This window comes from Naumovozyma dairenensis, chromosome 9 (assembly GCF_000227115.2).
Source record: "Naumovozyma dairenensis CBS 421 chromosome 9, complete genome".
Classification (NCBI taxonomy): Eukaryota; Fungi; Ascomycota; class Saccharomycetes; order Saccharomycetales; family Saccharomycetaceae; genus Naumovozyma; species Naumovozyma dairenensis.
The window spans coordinates 351,924-378,831 of NC_016487.1; the positions used below are offsets into that span (position 1 = coordinate 351,924).

Genomic DNA, 26,908 nt, shown 5'->3' on the forward strand with positions numbered 1-26,908 from the left:
AGATATTGTAAAAGCAATAGAAGTGTGCGCTGTGCACTACGGTTGTTGTAACAAAAATATGCTCTAAAGGTGGGGGACATTCATACTGGTGAAGATCATATTGAATATACTACAAACACCTTCACCAAGCACCAGCCCTGAACTAAACACGATCATTTTGGTCTTTGCATTCATTTCACCTTTGTGTCTTCCTAACCATATATGAGAAATGGTACCGCCTAGGAATCTTGCAATGGTGAAGCTAGGTGCGTTATATATACCGACACCTACTGCGACACCTGATGGGACCCAAATTAACCATTTGGCTGCTATTTCATTGTCTCTATAACAATTTTTAAGCAAAGATAAGACAGCAAAAATAGAACCTAACAGCAATGCACATTCCATTGATCTCGTTGGTAATCCATGACCGGTCACTAATCTTGCACAATCAATCCATACAACTGCAGTGGGTATTCTTATTTGTTCATTTGGTAAATCATAGATTTTATTATAACATATGTACATAAAACTGGATAATATGACAGACCAAGAAGCACCTATTAATTGAGCCACAAATTGAGCTCTTGGTGAGGCACCTAACAAATGACCAGTTTTCAAATCTTGCATCAAATCACCAGCTTGTTGAGAACCAGCTTCTGCTACACCACCTGCAACCAAATTTATTAAAACTGAACCAAGATGATCTCTTGGAATGATTAATGCAAATATCAATTGTGAAAGTTTCCCAATACCGCTAACTGGATTCAAATCAGTTTCTCCTAACGCTCTCACAGCTAATATTGATAAAAATACCGATATCACTAACGCGGATACCATGGCATATACTGGAATAATATCAATACCGAAAAGATAAATTAGGAAAACTAAACACATGATTGAAGATACGATAATACCACTCACCACCGTTGTGTATTTGACCAAGAATTTGGAATCAACCTCGTTATCATCTTCCGAACTTGCTAATCTGATCAAATCTTCTCTCCTACATAGTGCCGAATGACAATTCTTAATGGCACTCTCTTCTTCCAAAAGCATGGATTCAAATGAATCATCCCATACTTTATTTAAGAAAATTGTCTTATCATCTCGGAGAAGGAATTTAATTGTACTCTTAATAGTAATGACTAAGAATCCAACAACACTATCAGCGACCATTACCGAAAGTGAACACCATACAATCCAACCTTGTACACCATTATCCCAATCTTGAACATCTGCATCAGGAGGAACCCAACCCGCATGACGTGCAATAGGTGCTAAGATGGCCCAACCTAGTATACAACCAAACATCATGTATGATACAGTGGGTAATCCCATGATAATTCCTTGACCAATATAAGCTGGTGATGGTTGGAAGTTCCATAAGTATGCCTTAGACAAATAATTGCCAAATATAGGAATAGCGTGTAAGATTGGGATGAAATATGATAAGATGGTATATATGGCAGATGGGAAGAATGTCTTGAGAAGTATGGCTATATTTTGCTTATATGAGCTTTCCTCTTCGTCATTCGCATCTGAATCATTTACAGTAGAATCGTAACCTTCAGCCAGAGTGGATTGTGTCAATAATTCATGGGTTTCCACTGGTTCATCTTCATCAGGCCGTAATACTTCAGGGCATTGATTCAATCTTCTATTTCTAATTTCCATTAATTCAGCCTTTGAGACTTCTTGTAAAACTTGTGATCCATTCAATACAGCGATCAAAATAGCAGTGGCCGTCCCACTAGGGAAAGGTAATTTTTCCTTGATTATGACTTGTTTCCTCAAAGGTATAGCGAAGAATATTCCAAAGAAAGCCAGTGCCATTGACCAAATAAACAATTGATTGAAAGTGAACGGAGTGCCCTGTTCTCTTGTATTCCCACTTTCCTTGAAAGTCATGAATTTTTCCATTGCTGGTATAACTCCCACAAACCCATACGCTAATGGACCTGTTCCTACCGCTACAGCCATGCTTTGAACATAGACTGTTTCTACGTCTGTGATAGGAGAATCATTGAGGAAAATTCGTGGCCAAACTTGTTTGAAGAAGGCACATGCAAGTAATGCTGACGGGAGAGACATCATTGATACCCAACCTGTTTGTAATCCGAATTGGAAGTTGGATATGAGTACTAAAGTTCCTATTATTAGGCCGATGAATGTGGCTCGAAGAGTTATTTGTCTAATTGCTGGTTTATCGTGCCAATGGACGGATGAATCATTTTGATCCGCTAGTGAGTGCTGGCGGGTTTCTGAACTGCTGGGATATGGATTGGTTGAGGCACTGGACATTGTTTTTATTTTCAATAAAATGTTATTGAGCCGATTGTTTTGCAGTATGGAGGGATGATGTGAATTAAAAAGAAACGATTTAAGCTATCGATGAGTTCCTTTAAAATTTCTGTTTGTTAAAAAGATATGATCTAATTTGATGGATATTATTTTCTATTCTTTGAAGAGCAAAGAAGCTTATTCTTGACAGTGTATTGCACAAGGCAACAGTTATGGTTTTAGTTTGATGCCTTAAATATATTTTTATTCGACCGTTGCTGCATCTCTATAAGTTGCCCATGTAACTTCTCATTGCTACCTCTGCCTATAATTGTACGTACGTATGTTCGCACAGTCTCACTAATAAAGCATACAACGTTAAAAAAAACCGCTGCCACACCCTTATTATGTAGCGTCTTGGCGTCGTTGCTATTAGTAATAAACAATATCTGCGACAGTGAAAAAGTTGTCATGTCATATGTAATACCAAAAAAGAGCACAACAAGGGAAAATAATGGTGTCATTCACTCTAGCGACGTTGAGTTATGATGGGAGGATAGATGTGGGAGAACAATCTCTTGGGCTTAGTTTACAGTAAGCTGTCATGGAAACCGCTGTGCATGGACTATCAAAGCTAAGTCGTTATAATACTTCAAGCAAGAAAGAAATACGGGTACCAGAAAAACAAGTAAAATCTTATCAATAAAGCTGTTTAGATGATGGCTAAATATGAATGGTTATGTATCTTCATAATTAGCAAAAAATGACTATGTCAACCACAGGCACTCGTAGCGAAGAAACAAAGAAGGTATTCTTGTTAGGTTCTCCTCAGGCTGTTATAAAAATATTTAGCTTAATATATTTTTTATTATTGAACTGGCAACAAAATGTTCTTTGAACACATTCGACACTTTAAAAAAACCAAAAAGGAAGTATTCAAGATGTCTTTTCTATGCAAATTGAGCTATCTACTTCAGGATATTGCTGTTTGAGCTCATTTGATGTTTTAAATGGTTCACTTACACTAGAATTTTAACGTTATGACAGGTGGATGAGTGACTATTTCTGGACCCAGACGATCGGAGTATGAGCATATACTTAGACGTCTTTGTAATAGATTTGTTTCAATACAACTCTTTATGAATGACAAAATAATGAGATTGGGAAAGGAACATGTAAAGTTAAATCAACTGATTTTGTATTTCAAAATGTCTACAAAATCTCGATTCCATACCTTTTGAGTATTCAAATATATGTGAGGTAAGGATGTGGCCCCATCCTTTTTGCTATTATGTTTCCGAAAACGGACATGGGCGGCTAATTTTAAAGAAGAAGAATATACAAAAATAAAGAGTACAAGGCAAAGAGCAGAATTTTTACTATTCATTCTTATAAAACAAACAAAGCCTTTTTTTGTTTGAAGAAAGAAAGAAAGAAAGATGATGAAAGAAACAAGAAAAGTATATAAAGCACTGATAAATTTCAATTCTTTCTCTCTTTTTAGAATCTTTCCTTTGTTTATAACAATATTTAGTAATATTCTTGTCTTTTTCTTATTGTATACTTCTTATACATACAAATAATCAAATAACTAACTACATGAGCTTTCAACTACTTCAACAAATTTAATTGCTTTTCAAAATCATAATACGCTTCAATTCTAAATTTTTCGGTTTTGTCTGTTTGTTCTCTATTATTTCAGTGGTAATTAATTTTCCACCAGTGCTGTGCCTATTATCATTGCTGCAAACCAACCAAGTTTAAGCATGGTTTCTACATCATGATGTTAGTTCAAGTCTATGTCATGTTTCAATCACTAGGCGCATGCTCAATGGGTTGGACTCCGATCACTGCCACAGCCTGTTATTTATCGCTAATTGCTGCTACGATAAATTTATTAGGCATGATTCTTCAAGGTCTTGACAGGTTAGAAGAAGGTATGGCTATTAAATTATCTGCTTCTGATTTCCTATTAAAGCTAAGTGTTCACGATTTCAAAAGATTCCATAAATTCACCTTTGGAATTTTTGATGTCAACTTTGATTTGTATTGTCTGGATATTGATAATTCCACTCATTTAAATTGTATTGAGTTTATCACTGGTTCTAATATTTTGTTACCTAAAGATACCAATGCCGAAGTATGTGTCTCTGACGTTGCAAAGGAAAGGGTTAGGAATATTTTACCTCACAAGTTTACAAAAAATGAACTCTTGAAGAAGAGTAAGAAGATTAACAAACTTATTGAAAACGGGAAGCATAATGATGTATTGGAGAATCCATTATTATTTTATAAACTCCTGTGGGGTATGTATGGGGAAAACAGTATCCAATTCTAAAATGAACTTTACCGAATGGTAAATTCTCTTCGATCGGATAAATGGAAGTTTATACATGCTGAAGATTCTTTCTCAAATAAGCTGGAAGAATCGATTCATTTATATTTTTTTTTGTCCTGTACTCCATGATAGGGAATTACTATATTGTTTCCATATTTTTAGGTAACCACAAAACTTGAAACCAGCCTAACTTTCATATATGTAGCATAAATAGAACCACAAATGACATACTTTATATACCCTTTTTTCAATAAATACACTTTTTTAGTTAATGTAATACGCAAAAGAAGGTGAGCGTCTGTGTCTGTCACTCTTCCCTAAAAAAAAAAGGGCCAAATATAAAGTGGTCAGTTACCATCTTATTTACCAATATCATTGAAAAGGGAGTCTCTTAGGATAGGACTGTCATCTACCTGCACTTATCATTTTGGTCTATTTTTTTTGTATTATATACTAACTGACTTTAATTTTTCAATGAACCTTATAGCTTCAAACAGATAACCTGAAAGAGCTCCTGCATAATCTCCCACAACTTCATTTGATATGTACGTATATAATAAAGAAAAGATTACCTATATTTATTATCATAGTTATGGGTCATTAACATACATATATTAGTTTTTTTTTTACAACGTGAATAAGTAAAATAGTCATTATCAATAAAGGTTCAGGGATTGTGGATATAGTTTCTTTATCCTCAATTAGTTCCCAGTAGAATATATTTCAAAATATCACTTAATGTCAGCACACCCATTAACCTTCCAGCTTCATCTACAACGAAAAATCTATGCACTCTTGATTTTCTAATATTATCCATAATGGTAGATAATTTATCGTTCCTTGTACATGTATAGACACCCTCAAAATCATCACTTCTTCTCATTAATGCTTCTCCCACTGTCAATGATAAATCATTATAAATACCACCTTTAATTAGGCCCAAAACGTCTACAGCTTCATAAACATTAACTAGGAAACCATTTTCATCAACAATTGGCACAGACGAGACGCCTGCATGAGTTAACAATTGAATTACATCAATGACAGGGGTAGTCATGTTACAGCTTTTTAAATTTTGGTCTGAAATAATATTTAAATCACCAATGGGTCTTTTCAGAAATCTTGTTTCTCTACAATTTAATGCAACAAATTTCAATATTCTATATTGTGTTAAGACACTAACGACAATTTCTCTACGAGTTTCTTCATCCTTATCAATCAATGGTATTCTCCCACTTCTTGATTCCATCATTTTAATACATGCCTCATATAAAGGTCTTGAAGGATGAATCGAGGCAGTATCTAATGGGTCCACTCCAATGGCTCTTTCGATATCTTTCAACCCATCTAATTGTAATTTATCAACAAGTTCAAATTTATCAGGATTAGAAAAATAATATTGAATAACATTAATGAAATCACTAGAGGTTAATAACCCAGCAAATCTAGAAGTTTGAGAATCCCATAATGGGGCAGACACGATATTATTCTGTAATAATACGTTTAGTGACTTTTTCACCAATAATGATGTATCTAAGACGATTAAACGATAGGAGACCGGTAACACATCGTATGATGTTTTGGAATTTAAAAACGTTCGAATGGATTCTACGGCGAGTCTTTGTTCTAATAATACGTTTTCACCAGCGTCTGGTTGCGCTTTATCAGTTGGATTGATATTCATTCTTTTCTGACGGGGATTCCTTAATTATATGATATCTTGTTGTCGTGTGCTTTGTGTCCCGCTCGTTCCACCAGGGAGTTTGTAGGGTAAATTTTTGAAATAATGTTGTTTTAAGGAGTAATAAAATAGCAATTTTAATTTCAAATAGTATAGATAATTTTGACTACTCTTAAGCAACAATTTCACCTAGTCCTTTTAGTGAAATGTAACTCTTTTTATCTCCATGAAATACTACCGATAACTAGGTAAAGCCTCTCGAGAGACAGTTGTTCACAACCAAAAATCTCAACTTCTACAAAAATTATCAACTTCTAACTAATTCAAGTTTTGATGCGCGGAGGGTAACACATCTATCTAAGAGAAAGTACACAAACACAGATACAGGACAGTTCTTACGAATATGAATACTTCCACTATAGTTAGACCATATGGATTGTAGTTTGGAGGTTTCATTTTTAAAATTGATATATATGCAAAGATTATATATTAAATGATGTTATTTTTAGATATGATATTTATGCGTAAAGTTTTTTTGTTATTATTTTTTATCATTGTATGCTGAGAAATATCATCTGATTAAATAATCACTTGTTCTTGGTCTTCTAGTTGTCGAGTTTGTATTATTCCTAATCACAGTAGTTGAAAGCGTATCCTTTCTATTTTCAAGGATATCATCAGTCTCACCAAATAAGCTCAGGACATCTTCAACAACACCTCCTTTGGCAGATCGTCTTTCTTGCCTCCTTGGTTCAAAAATCTTGAAAAACTTCAGATTTTCATCACCACCTACAGTTGCAAGAGTAGTACCATCTGGAGATAACTGAGAGGTACAGATTCTTGATTCATGTGCGTGAATAATTTCTGCCACTTTAAATTTAGTATTATAATTGAAAATTGAAATGGCATTTTCTGGACCACCACCAGTGGCAACAATCTCATGATTCATCATACCATGGGAATCATAGCTCTGCCCCCAATGTAATGAACTGACTTGTGAACCAGAGTTAATGGATCCTATTCGAGCACCGTTAGTACTATTCCAAAAATGAATATATTTATCTGTCTGACCACCACCACTGGCTAATAAATTTGGTTTATAAGGACACCAACTTAAAGCTTTAACTGCAGCCGTGTGATTGCGTTTAATCCATTGAGGCATTGCCTTCCTTGTATCCCAAATCATCATAGTATTGTCATTCCCACCTGAAGCCAATTGTAACCCATCAGACTTATAGGCTAATCCACAAACTTCACCTTTATGCTCTGACCAATTATGGACGATATGTTCTTTAATTCTTACATCATTAATTTGAATCTCACCGCTACGTGCACCGGATGCAATTAAGGCACCTAACCATGATAACGACCCAATACGTACACCCAATCCCGATCTCATGGTCCTAATTAATCTCATAGTTTCTACATCCCAAATTTCAGTATTACCATCACTCTTCCCAATAGAAATATGGCAATCATCATCGGACCATATAATACTTGACACTGTAATATCATCATTATATTCCACTAGCATTTTCACAATACCTGTATTACTATCCCATAAATAAACGGCATTATCCAAGGCAATACCCATTGTATTATTTGCCGACCAACTTAATAAATTTAAATAAAAATCATCTTTAAAACCTAGAGCATCAAGAATTCTTTCTGGGTTCGTTACCACTTTCCGTAATTTCATCATTTCCGCCGGACTTTGCTGCACCTTATTAATAGTACTGATAGTGTTCGAATCCTTTTCATTATTTTGGTAAGTATAATGAGTTCTCCTTTTCAAATTATAACTTTGGCCTCTCTTGAATGATGCCACAGGAGGTGGTGGAACATATTGCAAGATCCTTTGATTCATTGATAATCCACATGCTTCAGCGACGCTTTGTTTGAATACTAGTTTGGTTTGTGCTCTTAGATGTGTAATTGGAGAGGCATTCGGTGGTGGTAGTTCTTCTTGCAATGTTGATGGATCTACTTTATTTTGACAGGTATTTTGTAAAATGGGTAGGAACCTATCTGTGTTGGTAGCATAGGACTCATCTAATGATTCTTGACGCGATAATAATCGTTGGGTCATATATGATATTTCATTATGCTCACGACCAGGTGACGATAGCAAATTTGTTATTGTTGCTGTTGGTACTGTTGTAGTTTCTGTTTTTTCGTCACCTTCAAATAGCGATGCATTGGCCATACCACTTAATTTTGAATCGTCTTTGAAAAATGAAGAATTACGTTTACTTAATATTGGTGGAGTCGCAGTCGGTAGTTTTGGTCTAATATAAGTTTTCAATGCTGGATGCATTGACAATTGGGAACCTATCCCAGTGATATTCAAGGAGTTTGTCCTTCGTAATGGTTTCTTCGTAATTTTAGATTGTGTTTTAGACCATTCTGATGATATGATATTCAATTTTGCAGGAGAAGCAATTGATAATGCAGATCTTTGAGGATTGTTGTTCCCAATTGGTGATTTTATAGGTTCTTCTGACATAGTAGGTTTGTTTCTAAATTGAATTTAACGAAAGAATTGTAGTATGGTTAGGCTGAGAGAACAGCGAGCGTTATTTTTATCTTATAGATGGCCTATTTGCAAGGACTCTTTCCTTCTTGGGAGATATTCAACTTCTTGATAATCCTCTTTAACTCCTCTCCTTGCAACAAAGTTACAAATGCGTCCGCTGAAAACCTTGTGAGCTATCAATTATTCTTTTCCTCTCCTTGGAATAGTCTTCTAATTAATAATGGAAGTTCAAGATAAATTCAAAGAGGATATGATTTTCTTCATTATGACATTTTTGTTTTCCAATTTCCCTTTTGGGACACTAAGGTAGCTCGCGTCACAAATTGTTGATTGATTTTTTCTTGAAGAAAAACGTCACTGACATTTATTGTCTGTTCATCTGTTGGCACATTGTTAAGACATTAAAATAAATACAGTAATTAATGTTAATCTAAATACTTCAAGAATATTTGTCATCTACGTAAATGAGAAAGAATTGAATACTCTACTTATGATCCTTCTAATGAAGAGATGAGAAAGTGAATTGAGGGGTGTATATATTTTCTATAATCACTTTAAATTATTAACCAATGCCATTTAGCCAGCATGATCCAGGAAAGAAATGGTATGTTATCAACAATATAACATAGATGACGGCGCTTCAGAAAATATTCCTAGTCGATATAGATAGTATTTCTTGTCTTCTGTCATAAAATGTGTCGAAGTCCATTGGAAGAGGGTCATCACATCCACTAATGGTTTCCAAATATTTATCGTAGTCAGCTTGAGCTCTAGAAATGGAATAGAATACCCTATCATTATTTTCTTGAATTCTTGAATATACCTCTGCAACATTCGTTGAAATATTCTGTTTTAAGGGCCCTGGACTATTTGATTGTATTTCAGACAATGCACAAATTTTTTCACTATCCTCAATTAGTAAAGCTAATTCATTTATTATATTAGAGTCCAGCTCCATAAATAACGCTTCGTATGCTGGTAGTTCTTTATATTCATTTAATAATGAGGATATGAGGCTTAAGGTAGCTTTTAAATGTTGTATGCTTGAGCGTGATGCAATTTGATTGGAAAGCGAAAGTACACTTGCCACCTTCCTTGCCCGTATGAGGAGAAACAAAGGTGATCCTAACGCGGTTGGCATCATAACGGAATTAGGATGATCCAGTCTCTTTCCTTGTTGTATTGTTTCGATAAGTTTATTTGGTCTCGTCTCTTCATTAGGATACATTATAAGATCAATAAGATTATCTATCACATAAATAGCTGTTCGAGGAAAAGTGGAAACCAAATGAGTTTGCATGTCGTCTTCACCAACGAGAGTCAAATCAGATGTGGTATCTAAAGGTGACTTGAGAAATGTCAAAATTGATGGACATGTAATCATAGTTAAAGATTAGATATTGCCGATAGAATGCTATGTTTTGTTGTTTTTTAGGGTAGTGAACCTAGGTCGCATTTACCTATAGTCGTTCACAAAAGACTACCTTCGAGGAGCTGGCTAATTGGTTAGCTTATATAAGTATACATCTAGGTGACAACTTCCTGTCTGATACTATATATCGACGTATCTACGTATCTATTCTACTGACTCTTTTGAAGATGGCAAAATTTCATGCGAATGACTCCTCGAAAGTGAATCAGAATTTCAAGCGGCTTCGAATCTCCCCTAGGCGAACGAAAAAAAATGTGTCATAATGTAATGTTATCTTCCTTGAAAAAAAGAGATCCAGAATGGGGGTGTACAGAAGATTTAGTGAAATTCGTCCATCAAACAAAGTCCGAATGGGGGCAGTTATGGTTCCAAATTTAATTGTGTATCACACTATTCCTTCATGATGGGTATCGACAAACAGTATGCCAAAAATCCTTCAACGAACCGACATTTAATTCGTTTGTTTATTTGGGGATTGCAAAAACTAACTTGTTAACGATCGGGCCAGATTTCATAGCCTACCCCATGCGTTAAGGTTAAGATAGAAAAACTCTACCTTCCACACTACTTTCTATGATCCTGAGGTAACCGTCACCAAGTTGTGCTATAATTCAGGTATGTGGAAGTCATATAAAAACGGTTTTACCTATCTGTTATTCTTGGGGCCTGTGCTTTCGGCTTTTAAGTTATTTTATGATATTGGTAGATTGTCGGTGATTTTTGGAAGCCTTTATTTGTAAGGTAGCAAGATTCGACCCTGAATGAATGAAGTAATGACATAACAACCGTCACACACTTTAGTAAGATAGGCAAAATGGGTCAAAAATTACTTAAGTATAATTTCTTTCAATTTACTAAACAAGGACTATACAGGACCCGAAAGATCAACCAAAGAATTGGAAGCTCTGTTGCTTAGCAGAGTTCTGGCCTTTACGACGAAAAACCTCGCTTGTCTCTACCCTCGTAATATAACATCCTCTAGGGGTTAAAATTTGTAAAATATGGGTTGGATACTTGATTTGAATCTTAACTTCTTAAAGTAGAGAGAAGAATATAAGACTCTTATAAATGTATGATTCGGGTTTCTCTCTTTATGTCTTATAAATGACAACTAATAAAGAGATATAAAATAACGAACTAAAATGTTTATAATCCAGTTCAAGTATTAGTCCTTTTATATCTTTCAAAAATATTCTTTCTTCAACTTTATCTAATCACTTGCCTGTAATAATTAGCTTCGATAATCAACGAGCTTATTTAATCTTATTTCGTTCTGAAACATTTAATAATTTAGACTTTGTACTGGATACTGGGCGTACTGCTTTAATCTTGTTTCGTTCTGGAACACCTGATACTTTAGGGATCATATTGTATAATAGGCGTACTCCTTTAATCTTGACGTGACGCCAATACTTCATTATACCTATTGGATTTCTTTCAATTTTCAAGATGAAGCGGTGGCTCAATGGTAGAGCTTTCGACTCCAGTTAAATCCTGGATTTCCAAGGAAATTATAATTGCAATCGAAGGGTTGCAGGTTCAATTCCTGTCCGTCTCATTTATTTTTTAATTTTTGTGTAATATAATAGGAATTATACCGTGACACAAAGTGTTCTAATTTAATAGTATATTTATTACTTGATTATTTTCTTATTTAAACATATTTAAAAGAAGACGAACTTTTAGATATATCCTCTAAAGGTTCCTCTTGTTATATACCCATGACTTATTCATTTCCGTTGCTCTCGAACGTCTCTTCCGCCACGTCTCGTACATTAATAACCCGTAGGAAAACTTTTCATCTCTTTTCTTTTCTTCTCGTTCTTCTAATGTTTCTCTATGCATAATATTTTATTCTGTCTCTCATGCTTTATCCACTTGTGTATTGCAACGCCTCTGTCGTCCATTCAGCCAGCAACCCAAGCATTTTCTCATGTGTGTCGTTTCTTATTTTCGGCCATAAAAATATATCACAGTTTTTTTGGTATTGTGGCAGAAAGTGGTTTATAGTAATATAATTATTTTTTGGTTGGTTCTATTTATATATCTAAACTGATATTTAAATGATGGACTTTCACATTCATCTATCGTTTTTTTAGTCCCATCGTCGTGCTGATTACTCGTAGGTTGCATGTTCCTTGCAAATATTTACAGTACAACTCGGCCTATTCTCGTATGACCTTGTAACCTCTCGTTTTATTTAGACACACTGAATGTCGACTCATCAGAATTCAACCCAAGCACTAAAGTGCCCTTCTGGAAAACCGAGTCGATAGCTAAGATAATGGCAATGATTGTCTTGGATGTTCCGTAGCAGAGCTTGAACAAAAAAATTTAAACATTTACTTAAACCATAACTTAAGTACCATATGCCAAGTTGAATTTTGCTTTTTATTACTAGTTCAGGGTTATTTATTAACACGGTCCACTTTATTATATAGGTTATGACCAGTTACTTAGTTTTTATAAGAAGCAGAGTGGATAATAAGGTGTAGGCCTAAAGCTCAGCGTGCCACATAAACAGGCAATCCACGCTAACATTATCTTGGTTGTTTTTGATCAGCCTACAACAAGTATTTAACATAGTCTACCCCTTTCTTAAGTCTAAAAACATAGGTGTGGTTGGGAAGAATTAAATCAAGCTCGTACAGATATTTGCATTGTATTGAAACAACCTATTTATTTATTCCAATAATAAGATTGATAACTGCTCCAAAGAAAAAGTAAAGAATGTTTTTTCTTTTTGTTTTTTTGTCTTTGGAACGTTACTGAGAGATATTGAATTATGTTTATTCTTTGGTATTACCTAAGTGTACAATATTAAATGGTGTTTATCTCCATTGAAAACAAGGGAATATGGGTTATAGGACTAGATAACTGCATAACTACATAACATAACTATAATTGTGTATTTTTTGACCTCCAGCTTTGCAGTTAAAAGCGGTCTCCTCATAGGTATCTGTATAAAACAATGTTGATATTAGGGGAAAAACAAAAGCATTAAAACGAAAAATAAATAAATAAGTGTTGTAGAAGAATAAAAGAGTGATTATAAAGCAATACAGTACAATCGGTCTCTTTTTTAAAGCTGGTTTATAAAAGTATACGTGTATAGGAACTACCTACAACTGTCTCTATGGTAGATCTTTTGAACATTTCAGGGCCTTTCTTTCTCTGTCAGATGTAATTTACTTCTTATTGATAGTTCAGGTTTATCTATTAATAAGTTCAGTTATAATATATATAAGTCTAGTATACTAGGTTCGGTTACATAATAAGCAGCTAGGATAACAATGGGAAATGGTGAATATCTAAAGGGCTCTAAGATTGGTAACGTTCTCCGAAGTAGCTTCAGTTGCAAAGTTCTCGCTAGAAGTTCTTAGAAAGGATCGTCAAGCTCGGCGTGTCGCATATGCGGGTCATACACTTTATTAGGATCCTCGTTATACTTGATCAGGGTATAGCTAGTATTCAGCTTATACTCCCCCCCCACAGCCCTTAAGTCTGTTAACTTAGGTATGGTTTATGGTTTAGAGCAACTAACTCAACCTTACATTCTCTATAGCCAGACAATACTGTGCAAGGTATTTTTTATTTATATCATCTAGAGGATTACCATTCTATAGCCTAGCAAATAATGTATATATATGGAACATACAATGCTTTCAATAAGTGCCTAAAAGTGTTTACATTAATAACGACAAGGTTTTATATCACAATTTCGTTTCGGTAATATACAGATTCACCAGGCTCATAATTAAGGTGCTGACTCACATCTGCAACAACAGCATATTGTCTATTATATACAGAATCCACCCTAACTAATTAATGATATTTTCACACTGTCACAGAGATCTAAACATGAGAAAATAAATTGTTTGTATATACTGGATTTTATAGTGGTTCGGAACATCCATTCGGCCTTGTTCAAGATAAGATGGCAATACAAAAAAATACCAGTTGTTACATATATAACTCCTCCATTCTGTTGTTCAAATGCGTTAATCTTTCTAAATTAACGTGTTTCACAAATCCAATACCTGTAATATCAGACCTAAATGCAGGCCCATCGCATTCTTCCTGCCAGTCTACCCACTTCAAATTCTCTTTGTTGATGGTACGAAATCTAACCATAATCTCAGGTTCAAATTGCTCAAGATAATCACTAATCGTGGATGCCTTTTCGTGTATGTACTCGTTTCCATCGAAATCCTCCAATTCTGGATTTAATGTGACACTTCCATCAGATTTTTCTAGAAATTCACCCATTTGCTTTTTCGGTAATAAAATATCCAGCATCTCATGTCTTTCAAAAGAACGTAAGATAGTCCATATATAGCCATCTATGTACTCAAAATCACACTTACTGAATAAATCGCCCCAATTATTCAGTCCAGCTAGAGCCCCCAGACTATACTTATAATCATTTGAAATCTCGAGTAACCTGAAACACGTTTCCTTCTTTGGTATATTGGGGTACCACAGACATGCGGGGATGTGGTCCTTAATAAAATCATCCTCTAAGTAGTTACTCATTATGAACCGAGCTGAGATGGCCCTATAAACCTCTGCACATAGTGGCAAATCTGAGTGCCTCAACTGCCAAGCAAAATAAAAACTGAAACGGACACCTCTGACAATATAATAAGTTAATTCATGTTGGTTGGTAAGAGATTCCAGTGTGGAAGGGTCTGGATCTTCATTTTCGTCAAACTCATATCCTACATAATAATAGGAAGGAAGGTTTTCAGGTTCAAAATTTGCCACGAAGTTATCAAAATCGTAATTGTAAGCAGCATAGCAAGCTTTATAGTATTTTTCTTCGATCTTATTTAAAATGTCAATGTACATTGCGCTTCACTTTGAAGCAGTCAAGACACACAGATCTGTTTAACAAAAAACTTATTAACCCAACGAAAGTTCGTAAATAAGCTTTGATTTGCATTACATAGATTGCCTGGTCGAGGTTTGTTTTACTTGAAAACAGTTAAGCTCTTTTAGGTTTGTCCAAATATAGCGAGGGCTTGGATTCGCGGCTGAGTAGGTACCTCAGGGTTACATAAAAATTCAACTATCAACAATAATTGTACGTGACTTTCAAATTTGACATGTAACTGTTAATTTTGAAATTGTTGAGTAGAGTAAATTCTAGTCAGTGTCACATTATAGCTATGATCTTCGTTATGCTTGAACGGGTACAAACCAGTAATATGCGAGTGATAATATCCCATCCTTAAGTTTATAAGCGTAAGTAGTTATCGTTCTATTTCAACTTCCAGTACAGAAGAAAGTATTACTGTAGAGCTACTTCTAAAGAGTTCAGAAAACTTCATCAAAATAATGTTGCTAGGGTACTAAATGCTTCATGAGGGGAAAAAAACTAGAGAAGAACGACGTTAGGTCGTATAAAGAAACAACGAAATGGAAAAAATGGATCCCGAATATCCTCCTAGTTCTTTTTTATTTAAGTATTTTTGAAAAAGATGTGAAGAAAATCGCAATACCATTATTATACTAATTTATCATAATCTCAACAATGGCTAATCAATTCCAATCCGTTATCTCTTCTCTTGAATACATAATGAATCGACATTTATGCTGTTGGGTAACTGTTAGGTAAACAATAAATACATTAACAGAAACAACAACATTGACGTTCAAAAACACGCTGATAGCACTTAAAAAGAAGAACCGAGAGACTACCATAGCCCTAGTGCTACAGCAGCACTTATCTTGATTCATAAAAATTACCGTTTAGATATTTTTACTAAAATACAGTTGGCGTAAAATAATCTTGACCATAGCCCCCTGTGGGTCACAAAGATAAAATGCTCCCTCTTCTTTCACCGTAATAGTCATAGTAAATGCTCAGCGGCGATGGGCTTCTGGGCCATTTTCGTGTCCCCGGATATAGAACTGAAAAATCATCAAACCTCGCAGGTAAAAATATCCGAAGTTGTTCACTGCTTCATTCAAATCTTGAATAACCTTGCAATAGGAAAGACTATATGAATAGTTAAATGTCAGATATTACAGATCTTGAACAGGATATTGCTGCTCTGAAAGTAGAATTGGAAGGGCTTCGAGCGAAAAGAGATGCCCTAAAAGATCCAGGTAAAGACATCCAAAAAGACACATCAATAGCTGAAACGAATGCTGATAGACAGCTACAATCTCTACTGGATCAATTTCCTCAACTACATGATATATTACTTAGTGACAATGCTATAGACAAATCAAGCCCTGTTCTACACAACAACGGAGAGGATGATACCAGCTTACTATCGAGAAAACGGAAATCTGAACACGGCTCTCCAAATACAAAACACAAAAGATTATCTCTATCAGCAAACCTACCGGAGCATGAATGGGTACTGAAGATGCAACCTCCTATAGAGCATAAGATGTTTGATACTAGTGTGGCTGATGTATTAGGTACAGATATATTATCGTCTCCTTCGAAAAGAATAATTGAAACCAAGGAAAGACAATCAGATAACCTTCAACGAACACTTATTCTCTTAGAGGATTTTTATAAGAAATTAGGCGTCAACTTCTTGCAACTGTTCGATCCGAATGACTTGGAAATGAACGAAAAAATGGAGGCATTGCAAATGAAAGGAGATATGCTCGGTGTGAGATTCGAGTTACCCAGTTCAGAAGGAGCCCAAAAGTATTATCTTCTTTTGAAGAAAGAGACTGCTTCCGATTACTGGATTCCTTATAAACATTCCCTTCCTAATATCATTGATGTTAACGAATATTTTGTTAATGTCGCTGCCGAAAGCCACGAGGATATATACCTAATTGCCAAAGACATATACTTACAGCTACTTACTTCAGCAAATTAATTTACGTTAACTCGATTGCTGAATCTAACTGTTAATTAGGTACGTTCAACTCAGTTCGGGGCACAGCAGCATGGAGATATATGCTTACGGATAAAGTATATCTTTTTCAGAATCCAAGCTAGATGTTTAACCCCAGAAGGTTCGGGTACGGGCCTTGAAAATACTGCGAACATACGCAATAGAAAATGAATATAAAAGGTTTGTGGGACTCTTTACATCAAAATATATCGAGTGTGCGGTGGGTACCGAAGTAGAAATGAAATGTGAAGCTCATATTGCCTCCGTCTCTTCCTCTCTTTTAAATAATTTTCTCTCATTAATAGAGAAAACATCATGGGATACCATAATGAAGGATAAACGTAAGAAATTTTGTACGTAACAGAACTATTGGTATATCAATGAGTAATGATTATTGGGCATATATATACATATATATGGAAAAAATGCGTTTTATTTATACTATATAATAAAACTATTACTTATAATCTCGGTTTAATCTTTAAAGGCAAAAATATCATGGAATAATTTAGAGCAATGTACATTCGCACCCATTTTGGCACATAATAGGAATATACCACTGAATTTTCTATGCAAAGAATATGTTTCCTCCGGAGGAGGACACAACCTTTCATGTAACATCAACCCAATATTACCTCTGATTCTATCAGAAACTGTTTGATCTTTGAAATCAAATGCCTGCGAAGTTTCTCCAGCAAATGGTTCACCTAATGTCATAACACTGTCAACGTGTGCATCAATCATAGCTTGGGATTCTAAGCCAGTTAGATACCCCAATTGTTTGGACATTTCTGCAACTCCTGGGCGATTATTTTCTGTTGCAAATGTTAACAATTTCCTATATTTGTTAATAAACTCATCAGGAAATGCTCTGGAAGCACCAAAATCTAGTAATTCAATCCTATGCGTCTGTTTATTATATAGGAAGTTGGCCCAGTTGGGATCTGTTTGCATATATTTGAAAACTGCAATTTCTTCAAGACATAGTCTCAAAATATTTTCTGAAATGAAATCCCTTGTCGCTTGTGTAGTACTGTCTGAAGGTAATTTCATAATGGGTGCCCCTTCCATATACCCCATTGTAATAACATTTGTAGTAGTCAACTTTTCGAAAACATGTGGGACTTTAAATATTGGATCATCTTTTAGTAATTCTTCAAATTTTTGTAAGGCCTTTGCTTCCCTCATATAATCACATTCCCATTTTAATTCTTTTCTTGCATTGGCCACCGTTTTATCTAAAAATAAACCTCTAGGTAATAATCTCGATGCCGTCAGTAATAACAATAGATTATTTAAATCTGAATCGATAGAATCTTTAACACCTGGATACTGTACTTTCACGACTACTTTTTCTCGGCTTCGTGCCAATACAGCCTTATGAACTTGGCCAATACTCGCTGCTGCAATTGGGATTTTATCGAAAGATTCAAATTTCGATTCCCAATTACTCCCCAACTCTCTTGACATGACCTTATCCAATTGTCTTTGTGGCATAAAGTTAGCATTATTTTGAACTTTTGATAAAATTTCATATAGTTGTGGTGGTAATAGTTTCTCGTCTTGAAATGACATCATTTGACCAATTTTCAAAGCTGCACCTCTCATTTGAGAGAATTTCTTTGCAATTCTTTCAATATTTGCCGGTGATAAAATCATGGATTTCCAGGAGGTTGAATTTGAAGTTGCTTCACCTCTGGCGACTTGTGAAAGCTTTTGAGCAGCAACATCCATACCGATACCGGCTGCTAGAGATCCATAATGAAACAACCTCGATATTCTAGATGATGGCACTGCAGAACTTTCTCCCCTTGGTGCTTTATCTAGTACCTCTACCTCTTTCACAGCTTCGTTATTTATTCTGCTCGAGTTATCTTTTAGGTATGCTTTTGAATGTGTATGGAATTGGTTGATACAAGCGGAGCTTATTGACCGCGAAGAATAATGATCTGTTACTGATTGTCTGGATCGGATTGATCGCCTAGCTGCTAAAACCCATTTAGATGTAAGCATAATAAAGATATAGATCAGTTAATCGTATCCGGGGACTCTCCTTGACCATCTCGACTTCCTTATTACAGTTATTGTTTATTGTTCCTGTACCGTTTTTGAGAACCATATAAAATGGTTGTATTTCCAAGTCGTCTATACCTCCGAAAACCGACAAAAACAGTCCAGGTCACAGGGAATTATTTATCTTTTTTTTTTCTGGAAAATTTTTTGAGATGAGATGAGATGAAATGAAAATTAAAATGAATTAGGTTATAGAAAGACCTTTAAAAAATATACTACTACAATCACAATCATTAACTACTCTTCGAGTTCTTGATATCACCAAATAGTTTTAGGAGGTACGCACAATAATCAAAATATAATCTACGGCAAACAATGGGCTCAAAAAGAAGATTTTCAGATCACGAACATCCTGATCCAGTTAAAACATCCATTCCAGAATTGGCAGCAGAAATCACAGAGGAAAAATTAAAGAAAAATCCACCTTCTCCCGAACCACCTTTAGTCCATCATGATGCCGGTGAGTTTAAGGGGCTTGTTCGTCATCATACCACAGCTGCACAAGCGTTTACTTTAGAAGAAGGTAAAACCAACCCATTTACTGGGAATGCTTTCACTCCAAAATATTTCGATATTTTAAAAATTAGACGTGAATTACCTGTTCATCAACAAAGAGATGAATTTTTAAAGATTTATCAAGAGAACCAAATTATGGTTTTCGTTGGTGAAACCGGTTCCGGTAAGACCACTCAAATTCCACAGTTCGTCTTATTCGATGAAATGCCACATTTGGAAAATACCCAAATTGCATGTACGCAACCTCGTCGTGTTGCTGCAATGTCTGTCGCACAGAGAGTTGCTGAAGAAATGGATGTGAAGTTAGGTGAAGAAGTTGGTTATTCCATCAGATTTGAAAATAAAACTTCTAACAAAACTATTTTGAAATATATGACTGATGGTATGCTATTAAGAGAGGCAATGGAAGATCATGATTTGAAACGTTATTCATGTATAATTTTAGATGAAGCGCACGAACGTACTTTAGCAACTGATATCTTGATGGGTCTTTTGAAACAAGTTGTGCAAAGAAGACCTGACTTGAAGATTATCATCATGTCGGCTACTCTAGATGCAGAAAAATTCCAACGCTATTTCAATGAAGCACCATTGTTGGCTGTTCCAGGTAGAACTTTCCCAGTTGAACTTTATTATACACCTGAATTTCAAAGAGATTATTTAGACTCTGCCATTCGTACCGTCTTACAAATTCATGCCACCGAAGAAGCTGGTGATATTTTGTTATTTTTAACTGGTGAAGATGAAATTGAGGACGCATGTAGAAAAATATCTCTCGAAGGTGATCAGTTAGTTAGAGATGAAGGATGTGGTCCTTTATCTGTGTATCCATTGTATGGGTCCTTACCACCACACATGCAACAACGTATTTTTGAACCAGCGCCAGAATCACATAATGGTAGACCAGGTAGAAAAGTTGTTATCTCTACCAATATTGCAGAAACCTCTTTGACTATCGATGGTATTGTTTACGTTGTTGATCCAGGGTTTTCCAAACAGAAGGTTTATAACCCAAGAATTAGAGTTGAATCCCTGTTAGTTTCTCCAATATCAAAAGCTTCTGCGCAACAAAGGGCTGGTCGTGCCGGTCGTACAAGACCAGGGAAATGTTTCAGATTGTATACTGAGGAAGCATTCCAAAAGGAATTAATTGAACAAAGTTATCCTGAAATTTTGCGTTCCAATTTATCCTCTACTGTCCTTGAATTGAAAAAATTAGGTATAGATGATTTAGTTCATTTCGATTTCATGGATCCTCCTGCCCCAGAAACTATGATGAGAGCTCTAGAAGAATTGAATTACTTAGCATGTTTAGATGATGAAGGTAACCTAACAGCATTAGGTAGATTAGCCTCTCAGTTCCCATTGGATCCCATGCTGGCGGTTATGTTAATTGGTTCCTTTGAATTCCAATGTTCTCAAGAAATACTGACCATTGTTGCTATGTTGTCTGTTCCTAACGTTTTCATTCGTCCATCTAAAGATAAGAAACGTTCGGATGATGCTAAGAATATATTCGCACATCCAGATGGTGATCATATTACGCTTTTGAACGTCTATCATGGATTTAAATCTGACGAGGCTTATGAATATGGTATCCATAAATGGTGTCGTGATCACTACTTGAATTACAGATCATTAGCTGCCGCTGACAATATTCGTAGTCAATTGGAAAGATTAATGGTTCGTTACAATTTAGAGTTGAACACTACTGATTACGAAAGTGCGAAATATTTTGATAATATTAGAAAAGCTCTTGCCTCTGGCTTCTTTATGCAAGTGGCCAAGAAGAGATCTGGTGGTAAAGGTTATATTACTGTGAAAGATAATCAAGATGTTCTAATTCATCCAAGTACAGTTTTAGGTCATGATGCAGAGTGGGTTATTTACAATGAATTTGTTTTAACCTCCAAGAACTATATAAGGACGGTTACATCAGTAAGACCGGAATGGTTGATAGAGTTAGCTCCAGCATATTTCGATCTAGATAATTTCCAAAAAGGTGACGTCAAGTTGTCATTAGAAAGAATACAACAAAAGATGGAAAGGATAAGCGAACTTGGAGATATAAAATTGAAAAAAGAGAAAAAGGATAAGCATAGTAAGAAAAGCAAGAAGGATAGAAAATAAGGGTCTTTCATTGGATAGGGAGGTTTTATATTCAACCTGTAATAACTTATAGACTTTGTATCGGTGAGAATAACATCAAAAAAAATAATTGTACATTTACGTAAATATTTAATATAACTCCTAAGAGCAGAGGGTTTAAAGGTGATAAAGAGTGCAAATTTTGTTTTGACACTAAAATTTAGGACTTCATTTGTTTGATGTCTTCAATGTTCGTAGCCCAAAAAACGGTTCTGATGACTGAATGTTCTTGTTTTTTCAATTTCGCAGGTTTACCGCATCTTTTACGACACTTTCGGAGAAACTTACGTGACGAAAAATTAGGGATGCTACTACTAGGGGGTCATTGAAGTCTATAACGTGATTAACTTCTTATATAATCCCTTTAGTAAAGGAAGTTCTAGGATGGTTGTACCGTTCCTATGTATGCCGAGTTAATAAAGCCACTCATTGCAGTAACAATCTTCTTTGCTCCACTGTGCTTCACTAACTATGCCGTAACTCCGAGTAAATTTTGTAATCTGGTGATCGTTTTTGGTATTTATTCTCAAGAACGGAGATACGCGCGTAGAGGGAAGGGAACAGGATGGAAATTTTCAAGTGACCAAAATCAATCTACTCCTTAATCATTCTCCATATAAATAGATTTGACTAGAAGAAGTACATTACATATAATACTCTGACCATCCTATTTTCAACGGTTTTACTGCAATAAAAGGTAAAACGACAAGCAATACAATTTTTTTTAGAAAGCCCGAGAACTTTATACAGTAAAAAATGACTTATAATCAAACGATAATCTATTTCGAAGGACGAGCTATCAATCCACGTGAGGATCCATTAAATGAAAGGGGGTTAGTTAGCACAGAACTTTCTGATCTGCTTTTATGCTCGAAGTTCCAAGAATCGTTATTGCAGGCAACGAAAGAATTACATTCATTGACGGAACGCATATCACAGTACAGAACACCGGAAGTTACGCAGGAAACTGTTGCATTTGAATTACCTCAAATGATGAGGTTCCTGGTTGATAAAAGGGAACATGCGAGAAGAGTATACAGAGAAGCGTTAAGAAGGAAAGTATCTGCGGAAGGCTGGGATCTTGAAGATTTGTTTCATGAACTAGAAGAAGAACTATTCAGGAGCGAGGAAGTGCTTTCTTTATATCCAAGACGGGGTACTTTCCATTGATAGAACAAAATATATAAGCATAACAACGGAAAATCCAATACACTTCGATGAAAGAGATTGTATAAAAAGCATAACTACCTGCTGACTATGAACATAATCCATCACATCTATGTTGGAGTCTAGCTATGTAAATTACATAATGTAATACACTGTTTCTTCAGAGGGTAACCAAATGATAATTATTCCGAGATTTTCAAAAGGTATCCATCTAATATCCCGAGGATATAGGCCCCGTGTATAACGATAGAATTTCCCTCTTTTCTTTTTTCTTTTCCGCGAATTCCTTTTTTTTTTCCGTCTTCTTCTTCTCGTTTCCAAGGAATGTTGATATTATCATATAAAAGGATATTCCATTACATCTAGGAGAAGAACAAACCATTTTTGCCACTGACAAGCTAAACCAACCACACAAACGAGCTGTTAAACGCAAGCCCTATCTATTTCAATACCGAGGTAAGCATCACAGTTTGGAATCAGTCATGTCTCAAGAACAATATTCTGAAAATTTAAAAGTCATCGTTGCCGAGAAATTAAACGGTGTAGAAAATTTCAACGAGGATGTTAAGTACGTCGCCGAGTATATCGTGCTACTGATCATGAATGGTGGTACTGTTGAAACTGTAGTCCAAGAACTATCAACGTTATTCGATACCATCTCATCGGTTGCACTAGTGAACGTGGTTCAAACAGCATTTTTTGCATTAGAAGCGCTTCAACAAGGTGAACCGGTTGAAAATATCGTTAATAAGATCCGTGAAATGAATGCAGCTGCTAGCGTAACACCCGTCCCACAACCAGTCGCTCAAGAGCAAACGCAAGAGCAACCGCAACAACAACCAATGGTTGATGTTGCTATGGGTCAAACACCTGCACAAGCTCAGGTGGCACCAACGACAACGTCTGCTTTTGCCGGGATTGTACCACAAGTAGAAACTTCCTCCTCCAGAAGAGAAGAATTTACCCCTTCATATAGTTCTTCTAAATTCGAATCACGTCATAACCAACGTGGAGGCATAGGTAAAACAAGAGGAAGAAACGGCCGCGGGGGTACTACTAGTCGTAACAACCGCTATGAAAAATTCAATAATGGTAGTGGCAAGTCGAATCCATTGGCAAGAGCGTTAGGAATGGCCGATGATAGCATTAATTTTGTTAACCAAAAGAAAGAAGGACGTTGTAAACTTTTCCCACACTGCCCATTAGGTAGATCATGTCCACATGCACATCCTACCAAAGTTTGTAGTGAATATCCAAATTGTCCCAAGGCACCTGGTACTTGTGAATATTTACATCCAGAAGAAGACGTAGAACTGATGAAGGAGATCGATAGAACTCGTGAAGAATTTAGAAAGAGAAGAGATGCATTAATTGCCTCAAGAACCAAACCAATCCAAACTGGTATTGTTCTTTGTAAGTTTGGTTCTGTTTGTTCGAATCCATCATGTCCATTTGGTCATCCAACACCTGCTAATGAAGATGCGAAGGTTATTGACTTAGCTTGGTGCCCTGCTAATCTAGAATGTAAGGATACAAACTGTACAAAAGCACATTCTTCCTTATCAAAGATTAAGGACGTTCAACCAATCGGTCGTATCAAATCTGCAGCTATTGCCACTACTTACAACGGATCGCCTTCACCAGCCGTGACTGGTCCTCGTCCACCTGTCGAAAAGGTCTTAGAGCAATGCAAATACGGTACTCATTGTACTAACAAACGTTGTAAATTCAGACACGCACGTTCACATATTATGTGTCGTGACGGAGCTAATTGTACTAGAATCGATTGTCTCTTCGGTCACCCAATCAATGAAGATTGTAAATTCGGTCTCGAATGTAAAAACGCTTACTGTTTATTCAGACATCCAGAAGGAAGAGTATTACCTGCTCCAAAGAGTGAGAACGGATCAACTCCTAGTTGGGCACCATCTCAAACTGGTCCAACTAATGAGAGACCATTTGCCCTACCAGAGGGCTCTCATATTGAACCTGCTCCTCGTCAAGAAGCCCAAGTCCCTTTCCCGGCTACTGAGGGACAAGATACCGAAATGAATTAGTTCGTTACGAAAAATAACTTTGTTTAGACGACGGTTTTTCTTTATCTGTTATAACTTTTACTAATATTTTAACTAAACAAAAAAATAAAAAAATAAAAAAAAAATTCAAAAATGTTTTTATATAAAGAAACAGAACCTTTTGCAGAATTGGTTGTCTTCTCTCTTGCGATGTTTATGTACACTATTCAATGCTGTAGCGTTAGGTTTTGTAGAGCGGTATTGTGACACATATAATCTTCTTGGATAGAATGTAGAAGTCAACTTATGCTGTTATTATTTCCCATTAATGTAAATGAGGACATTTCATTCTTGAGAATAATTAAGCATATATATTACTTGCAAAGAATTTCAAGTTTAATAATGAGAAATTTAGTAACAAAGTTTTTATAAATGAATAAAATCTCTTGCTTGCTATAATATACTTAACTAGTAGACTTCCTTAATTCATGCCCGTTCCATTGAATTTTTGACCGTATTACAAGGTCTTAGAAAGGCAGAACGATATCATTGACTTGCAGTTGTAGTTGAGAGTCTAAATCGGAACTTATACTATTGTTTCTTGAAGACAAAGTAAACTAGATTACTTAACTTAAGGATTGATAGGAAGAAATGAATTTGTATCGAAGTGATAATTATTTAGTTAAAAATAATGCTATATGAAGAAAAGAATTATATATTAAATATTTTAATCATACACTTAGTACTTCTTTCTTTAGACAGAAGCTTCATCAGCGTAAACATCTAATGGAGATAATGGCAATGGTTGTTGAGCCCATAAGTCTGGGGTTAAGAAAGCGTAAGTGTTACCAATAGCAACGAAAGCAGCCTTCAAAGTGTTTTCCAAAGTTCTAGTCTTACCGTTGGATTGAGTGTAGACATCTTCAACACCGGCTAATTGCAACAACTTCTTGACAGCTGGGGAAGCAACAATACCAGAACCTCTTGGAGCTGGAATTAATCTAACAGTGACGGAACCAGACTTACCAGTGGTCTTGGTGGCCAAAGAATGTGGTTGACCCAAGTTGGTACCCCAGTAACCTCTTCTGATTGGAATAACAGATAACTTGGCAATGATGATACCAGCTCTGATGGCACCAGCGACTTCCTTAGCGGTCTTGATACCTAAACCAACGTGACCGTTAGAGTCACCGACAACGACGACAGCCTTGAATCTAGTTCTTTGACCAGCTCTAGTTTGCTTTTGGACTGGCTTGATGTTCATGACTTCATCTTGCAAGTTTGGCAACAAAGTGTCAATGATTTGAAATTCCTTAACTGGTAAAGAGTGTAAGAAGATTTCTTCAATGGTGGTGATCTTACCAGCCTTGACTAATCTACCTAACTTGGTAACTGGGACCCATCCCTTTTCTTCGGTGTTTCTACCACCTCTTCTGTTTGGACGACCTCTGTTACGGCCACCGAAACCACCTCTCTTTTGATCTTGACCTTGTGGAGCTGCAGACATTGTAATTAGATTAATTTACCTCTGTTGAATTGATTCTGTCGGAATGGAACACGGAAAGTTGATGGAGGTAACTTTCAATCGACTATTAATGCAGATGTAGCTTTCTTCCTGTAAATACAACAACAATCCTGAGAAGGAATGAAGAATAATTCAGACAATTAGATGAGATGAATTGTTTGTTCATTTGATATTCCTTTGAGATGGAGTGAGATAGATTTGGAATATTCAGACAGTAAATCGGACGCACAGACAGCTATCTTCCGGAATGGAAAGAGTGTTGTAGATTGGTGCGTTGTGTCGTTCTCTTCCCCCCATATTGTCAATCAACGGATTTGTCAAGAAAAACGTCAATTTTTTGTTGGTT

At 35.8% G+C, this 26,908-nt stretch overlaps 12 protein-coding genes and 1 non-coding gene across 13 annotated transcripts; 6 read left to right on the plus strand and 7 right to left on the minus strand.

The window, feature by feature from the left end:
- Positions 1-63: 63 nt before the first annotated feature.
- Positions 64-2,283, minus strand: NDAI0I01490 (uncharacterized protein; the record flags this gene model as incomplete). Its single annotated transcript, XM_003671913.1, has 1 exon — positions 64-2,283. One exon carries the CDS (start codon positions 2,281-2,283, stop codon positions 64-66), a length of 2,220 nt encoding a protein of 739 aa, XP_003671961.1.
- A 1,759-nt stretch (positions 2,284-4,042) lies between these two features.
- Positions 4,043-4,600, plus strand: NDAI0I01500 (uncharacterized protein; the record flags this gene model as incomplete). Its single annotated transcript, XM_003671914.1, has 1 exon — positions 4,043-4,600. One exon carries the CDS (start codon positions 4,043-4,045, stop codon positions 4,598-4,600), a length of 558 nt encoding a protein of 185 aa, XP_003671962.1.
- Positions 4,601-5,297: 697 nt separating this feature from the next.
- SNF4 (AMP-activated serine/threonine-protein kinase regulatory subunit SNF4) lies at positions 5,298-6,284 on the minus strand (the record flags this gene model as incomplete). Its single annotated transcript, XM_003671915.1, has 1 exon — positions 5,298-6,284. The coding sequence occupies one exon, from the start codon at positions 6,282-6,284 to the stop codon at positions 5,298-5,300; it is 987 nt and encodes a 328-aa protein (XP_003671963.1).
- A 568-nt stretch (positions 6,285-6,852) lies between these two features.
- CDC20 (ubiquitin-protein transferase activating protein CDC20) lies at positions 6,853-8,787 on the minus strand (the record flags this gene model as incomplete). The annotated part of the gene is made up of 1 exon (XM_003671916.1): positions 6,853-8,787. One exon carries the CDS (start codon positions 8,785-8,787, stop codon positions 6,853-6,855), a length of 1,935 nt encoding a protein of 644 aa, XP_003671964.1.
- Positions 8,788-9,457: 670 nt separating this feature from the next.
- NDAI0I01530 (uncharacterized protein) lies at positions 9,458-10,201 on the minus strand (the record flags this gene model as incomplete). The annotated part of the gene is made up of 1 exon (XM_003671917.1): positions 9,458-10,201. One exon carries the CDS (start codon positions 10,199-10,201, stop codon positions 9,458-9,460), a length of 744 nt encoding a protein of 247 aa, XP_003671965.1.
- A 1,499-nt stretch (positions 10,202-11,700) lies between these two features.
- Positions 11,701-11,807, plus strand: NDAI0Itrna4W. Its single transcript has 2 exons — positions 11,701-11,737; positions 11,771-11,807. It is a non-coding gene; the product is annotated as a tRNA-Trp (tRNA).
- A 2,405-nt stretch (positions 11,808-14,212) lies between these two features.
- Positions 14,213-15,100, minus strand: NDAI0I01540 (uncharacterized protein; the record flags this gene model as incomplete). Its single annotated transcript, XM_003671918.1, has 1 exon — positions 14,213-15,100. One exon carries the CDS (start codon positions 15,098-15,100, stop codon positions 14,213-14,215), a length of 888 nt encoding a protein of 295 aa, XP_003671966.1.
- A 1,169-nt stretch (positions 15,101-16,269) lies between these two features.
- On the plus strand, positions 16,270-17,100 carry MCM21 (Mcm21p; the record flags this gene model as incomplete). The annotated part of the gene is made up of 1 exon (XM_003671919.1): positions 16,270-17,100. One exon carries the CDS (start codon positions 16,270-16,272, stop codon positions 17,098-17,100), a length of 831 nt encoding a protein of 276 aa, XP_003671967.1.
- Positions 17,101-17,592: 492 nt separating this feature from the next.
- Positions 17,593-19,131, minus strand: COQ8 (protein kinase COQ8; the record flags this gene model as incomplete). Its single annotated transcript, XM_003671920.1, has 1 exon — positions 17,593-19,131. One exon carries the CDS (start codon positions 19,129-19,131, stop codon positions 17,593-17,595), a length of 1,539 nt encoding a protein of 512 aa, XP_003671968.1.
- A 375-nt stretch (positions 19,132-19,506) lies between these two features.
- Positions 19,507-21,837, plus strand: PRP43 (DEAH-box ATP-dependent RNA helicase PRP43; the record flags this gene model as incomplete). The annotated part of the gene is made up of 1 exon (XM_003671921.1): positions 19,507-21,837. The coding sequence occupies one exon, from the start codon at positions 19,507-19,509 to the stop codon at positions 21,835-21,837; it is 2,331 nt and encodes a 776-aa protein (XP_003671969.1).
- Positions 21,838-22,611: 774 nt separating this feature from the next.
- Positions 22,612-23,025, plus strand: GPG1 (Gpg1p; the record flags this gene model as incomplete). The annotated part of the gene is made up of 1 exon (XM_003671922.1): positions 22,612-23,025. The coding sequence occupies one exon, from the start codon at positions 22,612-22,614 to the stop codon at positions 23,023-23,025; it is 414 nt and encodes a 137-aa protein (XP_003671970.1).
- Positions 23,026-23,504: 479 nt separating this feature from the next.
- NAB2 (mRNA-binding protein NAB2) lies at positions 23,505-25,079 on the plus strand (the record flags this gene model as incomplete). The annotated part of the gene is made up of 1 exon (XM_003671923.1): positions 23,505-25,079. The coding sequence occupies one exon, from the start codon at positions 23,505-23,507 to the stop codon at positions 25,077-25,079; it is 1,575 nt and encodes a 524-aa protein (XP_003671971.1).
- A 712-nt stretch (positions 25,080-25,791) lies between these two features.
- Positions 25,792-26,544, minus strand: RPS2 (40S ribosomal protein uS5; the record flags this gene model as incomplete). The annotated part of the gene is made up of 1 exon (XM_003671924.1): positions 25,792-26,544. One exon carries the CDS (start codon positions 26,542-26,544, stop codon positions 25,792-25,794), a length of 753 nt encoding a protein of 250 aa, XP_003671972.1.
- Positions 26,545-26,908: the final 364 nt, after the last annotated feature.